This window comes from Lactuca serriola, chromosome 7, assembly GCF_051521515.1.
Source record: "Lactuca serriola cultivar US96UC23 chromosome 7, Lser_US96UC23_V15, whole genome shotgun sequence".
Classification (NCBI taxonomy): Eukaryota; Viridiplantae; Streptophyta; class Magnoliopsida; order Asterales; family Asteraceae; genus Lactuca; species Lactuca serriola.
The window spans coordinates 117,658,732-117,665,905 of record NC_136414.1 but is presented as its reverse complement, the minus strand read 5'-3'; the positions used below and the strand labels follow the sequence as shown (position 1 = coordinate 117,665,905).

At 36.1% G+C, this 7,174-nt stretch overlaps 1 protein-coding gene across 1 annotated transcript; it reads left to right on the top strand.

Moving 5' to 3' along the window:
• The first annotated feature begins 408 nt into the window (after nucleotides 1-408).
• On the top strand, nucleotides 409-6,557 carry FTSH12 (FTSH protease 12). The gene is made up of 18 exons (XM_079008472.1): nucleotides 409-1,060; nucleotides 1,124-1,308; nucleotides 2,718-2,953; nucleotides 3,040-3,398; nucleotides 3,477-3,719; nucleotides 3,791-3,931; nucleotides 4,037-4,204; nucleotides 4,304-4,416; nucleotides 4,490-4,706; nucleotides 4,788-4,859; nucleotides 4,998-5,117; nucleotides 5,205-5,321; nucleotides 5,384-5,560; nucleotides 5,640-5,759; nucleotides 5,852-5,926; nucleotides 6,033-6,140; nucleotides 6,218-6,298; nucleotides 6,381-6,557. Exons 1-18 carry the CDS (start codon nucleotides 665-667, stop codon nucleotides 6,456-6,458), a joined length of 3,006 nt encoding a protein of 1,001 aa, XP_078864598.1. The 5' UTR covers nucleotides 409-664; the 3' UTR covers nucleotides 6,459-6,557.
• Nucleotides 6,558-7,174: the final 617 nt, after the last annotated feature.

The following is a 7,174-nucleotide window of genomic DNA, read 5'->3' as shown; positions in this document are numbered from 1 at the left end:
TAAATTTTAAATTTCAAATAAATTTACAGTTTAAACCTTTATGTTTAACATTTTGTTATAATTAACCCGTTTATTACACAATAAACACATAATTTCAATTTATTTATTTTTTGTATGTTTTTTCTCATAATTTTCACTTATTTTAATTTCAAATTCAAATAAAATTTCTATTTAATCGTTTGTACTTAACATTTTGTTTTAATCAACCCGTATAATATATAAGTCTCACAACTAGTTTTAAAATAATCCTAAACACCCTCTTTTTTTTTAACCCACAAAAATACAAATATACTACTCTACTCCTAAATTAACACCTAATGACTCGGTTATTCATTCTCATCGCCCAATTGCTGAGCCAGCTCGGCACTAATCCGTTCCCGAACACCCAGAAGCTAGCCGTCTTAGACAAACCTAAAAACGTAGAGGAACTGGTTTCTCGATTTCAACCATTTTTCCGACTTATCCAGAGTCATGTTGTTATTTTGACCTTTTTTGGTGCTAGTGACAAAACACAGATAAACCTCTAAAACCCCTTTTCCCTTGACACTCCGTCGATAGAGGGACGGTCTCTTGAGGCCGCAGGTGCGAAACTCTCCAGCTGGCTATCAACTTACAGCAGGTTTCTTCTTCATCTTATCTTATGTAGAACAAAAGAGACAGAGAAATGGATCTTAAAATACAGTTCACGGCAAACAAATTCTACCTGTCTTCTAGTACAAGAAGAGGAGTGATTATTTTTAACCAAACCCACCCAAATCTTGTCTTGTTACCACTTCCGCGTTACAATCGCATCAAAAGAAGAAAATCCGGTTTTCGTGTTTCTGCTTCCGTCAATCCAGATGGTTCAGAAGACGGTTCGGCTTGGTCCAAGTTCTCTCGGTCAATTCGACGCAGTTCGGAGGTTTTGTTAGATAAATTCGGGGATTCATTGAAGAAAGAAACCGGGTTTGATTTGCAAGATGCCAATGCCAGGATTTCTGGGTTTGTGGGTGGAACTCAAGACTCTGTATTGAAATACCTAACTCAGTTCTCAGCTTGGAACGACTGGCAACGTTGGAAGGTAATCCTTGCCTATGTTAAGCTTAGTGGAAGTTCTCTTAACAAGTGTTAATCTTTTTTGCAGGATATCAATAATTGGGAACCCACAAGAGTAGGTGTGTTGGCAATCTATGTCTTGGTGATGGTCGTTTCATGCCAAAGGATATTTATGGCTGTGCGAGCTCCTTTTCTTCATCGTCAAATAGAAGAAGCATCGGAAGCCTACATGGAGGCTTTGATTCCTGAACCATCTCCCTCTAACATTAGGAAGTATGGATCTTTCTAGCTTTTCCTCCATTTTCTTTTTACTATGACATGCATCAATTTGTTAGACCTGTTATCTTATTGTTGTTTCTGCTGTGCTTTTCTTTGTTCCTCAATGAAGATGAAGATGTTAGTTAGGTTCATAAATACTATTAGGACCAAGTTTAAGGCAGCCATTGTGTTTCTAGTTGAGGAAAAGTGATGCAAGGACATGGCATCAAGTCTCTTATGACAAACATTTACATAAATTCAATGAACTCAAATCCACTAATGACTAATGAGTTGGAACCTTTCAACAATCAACACTATTGTGTTGATTCTTGCTCTTCCCGTTTATGTCCTTGATGGGTTTGTTAGTCTCAGTATTGACTAGCCCACATTCTTTTTGGACCTCAACATGGACAAATTCTATTGGATGCTTACTAGCTAAAACTCTGACATACAAGCTCCATCATAAGGGTACAACCTCATAGACATATGCCATGACTTTACCAAAGTTCAGTTTTCTGATACTAGATTGCTTTGATAAGTAATGTTCTAAGACCATACAAATTTTTCTCCATGATGTATTAATAGTATTATTATGTTGGAGATTGATGATACATGTAGAAGTTAGAGTCATATGTAGTGGGAACCTACAGGCTTCCTTGGCGTGGTGGAGCAGGGATTGCTCAAAATCCAACCAAAGTTTGATGGGATACACAATAAACTTCCAAGTCTTTTCTCATTTCCTCCAGCAAGTTCTCCATTTTTAGTGTTCCTTGAGGCTTATTTCTTGAGAATTCTTTAGTTTGGATTTCCCATTGAGTTGCCTTAGAGCTATCGACTCCCACTATATCCGTAGTATCATTTCAATTCAAGAGGAAGTTAGCATACCATCTCTCTATGTCGAAATAACAAAAAATTTCTCAAGTTTGGGGGAGAAATGAAAGAATGAGTTGTTTCAATGATCAGAGGGCCAAGAAGTTCTTTCTTAAAGGAACATCCACCAAATCTTATTATTGATTTACCTATAGAGCAGCTATATATGGAACAAAATGTTTGAGGAGAGAAAGGTGTATCATGTATGTGACATTAGGTGATCATATGTCATGATCATCATGGCGGCAAAGCAACTATAAATGTTTGGATGGAGTAACTTACATCATCTATCAGGATCTTTTGTAAAATTATGACAATCCATTGTCATATGCTAAGTGTGAAAGGTGTTTTGTAAAGAATCACATTAGTTTTTAACATAAAACATAAGATTAATAAAGATAGATTATCTTTTTTTACTGTACATGATATCAGATAGACTTTCATCAAGAGCAAATGTTAAAGCAGCAACTACATTTGGATGCTTTTATTGTGAGGCAGTGCTTAGTTAACTAACTGCTTTCTTAGTAATGATGCTTGAATTCTTTTTCTCAAAGGTATAAAAAAGGTTTATGGAGGAAGTCGATACCAAAAGGCCTCAAAATGAAGAAATTCATTGAAGGGCCAGATGGAACACTTATCCACGACACATCCTATGTTGGAGAAGATGCATGGGATGATGATGATGATGATGCCACAGCTTCTAAGGACAAAGTCAAGGAAATCATTGACCATGATGTCAGACTGAACAGTCAAGACAAAAGGGAGCTTCAAAAAGAGCTAGGGATTTCAGGTTAGTGTGTGATTGATTGATTGATTACCTTTGCTGTCTTTATCTTTTTTTTTTTTACTAAGTAAGGAGCTAGTTTTGCATGGCAGATGTTAATCAAGAAGAAAGTACACGGACATGGCAAGAAAGGCTGCAAATATGGAAAGAGATTCTTAGGAAGGAGCAATTGGCTGAGCAATTAGACTCATCACGTGCTAAGTATGCAGTTGAATTTGACATGAAAGAAGTTGAAAAGAGCTTCCGTGAAGAAGATGCAAAAGCAAAAGCAACAGCAGAAGGGACAAGAGCACTTTGGATATCAAAAAGATGGTGGCGTTACCGACCTAAACTTCCTTATACTTACTTTCTTGAAAAGCTTCAAACCTCTGAGGTTGCAGCTGTTGTGTTTACAGAGGATTTGAAAAGATTGTATGTAACAATGAATGAAGGGTTCCCCCTAGAATATGTTGTAAGTTTGATCCTGTCTTAAGTCTATTGACATTTGACATTTGTAGAGGTGAACATGTTTTTTACATATTGTATGTAGGTTGACATGCCACTCGATCCATACCTCTTTGAAATGATCACAAATTCTGGAGCTGAAGTTGATCTACTCCAGAAGCGACAAAGCCATTACTTGTTAAAACTAGTAATCGCGTTGCTTCCCACAATTTTGGTTTTATGTTTTCTACGGGAATCCATAATGCTTTTACACATTACTTCAAAGCGCTTCCTGTATAAGAAGTACAATCAGCTATATGATATGGCCTATGCTGAAAATTTTATCCTGGTAAGTAAAATTTATTATATTGGGCTTCAATTTCATGGCTAATCTTTTTTTAATTTACAATACAATACCAGCCAGTCAGAGAAGTTGATGAAACAAAATCAATGTACAAGGATGTAGTGCTGGGAGGAGATGTATGGGATCTGTTGGATGAGCTAATGATTTACATGCGAAATCCAATGCGGTATTATGAAAAACAAGTGAAGTTTGTTCGGGTAATTTACAAACATTTACAAACTAAATTTGGAATTGGAATTGGAATATTATTGGAATTTCAAGTGTATAAATAAATATTTTGGTTACAAATTACAATACAACAGGGAGTGCTTCTATCAGGGCCTCCAGGGACTGGAAAAACACTATTTGCAAGGACACTAGCAAAGGAGAGTGGGATGCCATTTGTATTTGCATCTGGTGCAGAGTTCACAGATAGTGAAAAAAGTGGGGCTGCAAGAATAAATCAAATGTTCTCAATTGCAAGGAGAAATGTAACATTCTTTTAGGATTTATGATTTAATATAATTATAAACATCATTGGGAAGCTTTTTTGGTTTACGTGTTGGTTGGTTGTGGTTGTGGTTGTGCAGGCTCCTGCTTTTATCTTTGTAGATGAGATTGATGCGATTGCTGGAAGACATGCAAGAAAAGATCCACGAAGGAGATCAACATTTGAGGCACTAATCGCCCAGCTCGATGGAGAGTTAGTAGTATCTGATGATATTTATTTTGTTTTGTTTGAAAAAGTTATTAATTGATGTATGAATGAATTTCAGTAAAGAGAAAACAGGGGTGGATCGATTTTCATTAAGACAAGCAGTTATATTCATCTGTGCTACAAATAGGCCGGATGAATTGGATCTAGAGTTTGTTAGTGGTGGACGTATTGATCGCCGATTGTACATTGGTTTACCTGATGCAAACCAAAGGCTGCAAATTTTTGGTGTCCACAGTTCCGGGAAGCAGCTTGCTCATGACGTCGAATTCAACAAGGTGTGCCAATATTTTATTTTATTTTTGTTGTTTGTTTATTCCAAGGGCCAAGACTCATCTTGTTTATGAAATCATCTACAGCTGGTGTTTCGCACTGTTGGGTATTCTGGGGCAGATATAAGAAATCTTGTGAACGAAGCTGGAATAATGGCTGTAACTATTCTTTCATCATGTTTCATGTTATTGATTGTGATATATATATATATATATATATATATATATATATATATATATATATATATATATATCATTCATGTTAAATGAATGATATATATACATAAATATCTGCAGGTGAGAAAAGGGCATACGAAGATCTACCAGCAAGACATTGTTGATGTATTAGATAAGCAGCTGCTTGAGGGAATGGGTGTGCTCCTAACAGAGGAAGAACAGCAGAAGTGTGAAGAAAGAGTAAGATTTTTTTTTTTGTTTTTTCAACATATTTGAATTGGTGGTATTAATTAATTAATTAATTAATCAATCGTGTGATAATAATAGGTATCTGCTGAAAAGAAGAGGCTGTTGGCAGTACATGAAGCTGGTCATATAGTATTAGCACATTTATTTCCTCGATTTGATTGGCATGCATTTTCTCAGCTGTTACCGGGTGGTAAGGTATATGTTGATAACTTTAAGTGTTTTTGTCTGCTTTGAATTTAACCTTTTTATTTGAATAGGAAACTGCAATATCTGTTTTCTACCCTAGAGAAGATATGGTAGACCAAGGGTACACAAGTTTTGGCTACATGATGATGCAAATGGTGGTGGCTCATGGTGGCCGTTGTGCTGAACGTCTTGTCTTTGGTGATGATGTCACTGATGGTGGAACTGATGATCTAGAAAAGATCACAAAGGTAAGGTTCATGTCATCTGTAATTCTCTATGTTTTTTCACTTGTATTCCATTAACTCTTGTGCTGTGTTGTGTCTTCAGATTGCTCGAGAAATGGTGATTAGCCCTAGAAATGCAAGGTTAGGGTTTGCTACATTGACAAACAGAGTTGGATTGGCTAACAGAGCAGATACTACTGATGGGGAACTCATAAAATACAGGGTGCATATTCACTCACTCACTCTGATATGATTATTATTATTAGTTGAAATGCTTGTTTGATTGTTATTTGGTATTCTTATCTTGATTCTCAGTGGGATGACCCACATGTAGTTCCTGCTGACATGACAGTTGAAGTTTCAGAACTCTTCACTCGGGAACTTACAAGAGTAATTAACCATACCATACCATTCATTATTCATTCTATTTCTATTTTCTACTACCCTCCCTTCCTCTTCTAGTCTTCTTATTTAATGGAATTAACATTGGTGGCAGTATATTCAAGAGACAGAAGAGGTTGCAATCAAAGGGTTGACCCAGAATAGGCACATACTGGATTTGATTTCAAGGGAATTACTGGAGAAGTCAAGAATTACTGGGGTGGTAAGTATATTATTAATTACTGTACTAATTAATTAGTATGGAATGATTAACAGATTGTAAGCATGATTTGATTTCAGGAGGTTAAAGAGATAGTAGGAAGAATGTCCCCTCAGATGTTTGAAGATTTTGTCAAGCCTTTCCAAATAAATGCGGAAGAGGTATTTTAAATGATACATACATACATACATATTTGAGTGGAATGAATCCAATAAGCATTTGGTTTTGTTTTTGTTTTTCCAGGAAGGACCGCTGCCTCACAATGAGCAGTTGAGATACCAAGCTCTGGATGTTTACCCAGCACCTCTCCACAGATGTTGAGCAGCCTATGATTTGTGGATTTGTGGATTTGTGGATGTGGTTGTATTTTCCAGTATACAAAATCCAAATAAATATAAGAAAAATTCCCTTTTTCACTCATGTTTATCCTCCAATTACTTTGCTCTCAACCTGTTAAACTTTCTATCCACTATGTCCACAGACTATTATTTCATAGAGAGCAGCTGTGTGATAATTACTAGTGCTGTACCATAACACAGATAGGCGTGGCACACGATAGGCTTCCAAGCCCGTGTTGAGGGAAATATTTTTAATCAATACCACCGCTTTCCTTCTACACCTACTATCGATCATAGAAATCCAACCACATCCATGGCATAGAAAGGATGTTTGGGTGTGAAGAAATGAGAATTACATTTGTATTTCTTCCATTGGAGGTAGGCAACCCTACCCCACCATAGAATCCATGGCGTTGTATTCCCAAATACTGATGGAAATCGGTAGGGAAATGGCCCAACCGCTGAACTCAATAAAAATTTTAATGCTAGATTTTTAGGCGTGGCACACGAATTTAAAATTACTCTAAGACAAATTTATAATATTAGACAAATTCGATACCCATTACTTTTATAATATTGGACACTTGATAATCTTAGATAAATATAAAGTTTTATAACTATAACCATAAAAACAAACACAAACATAAAGCATAAGTGGATCCACAATTTTTTTTTTTTACACTATCAAAATATTAAACT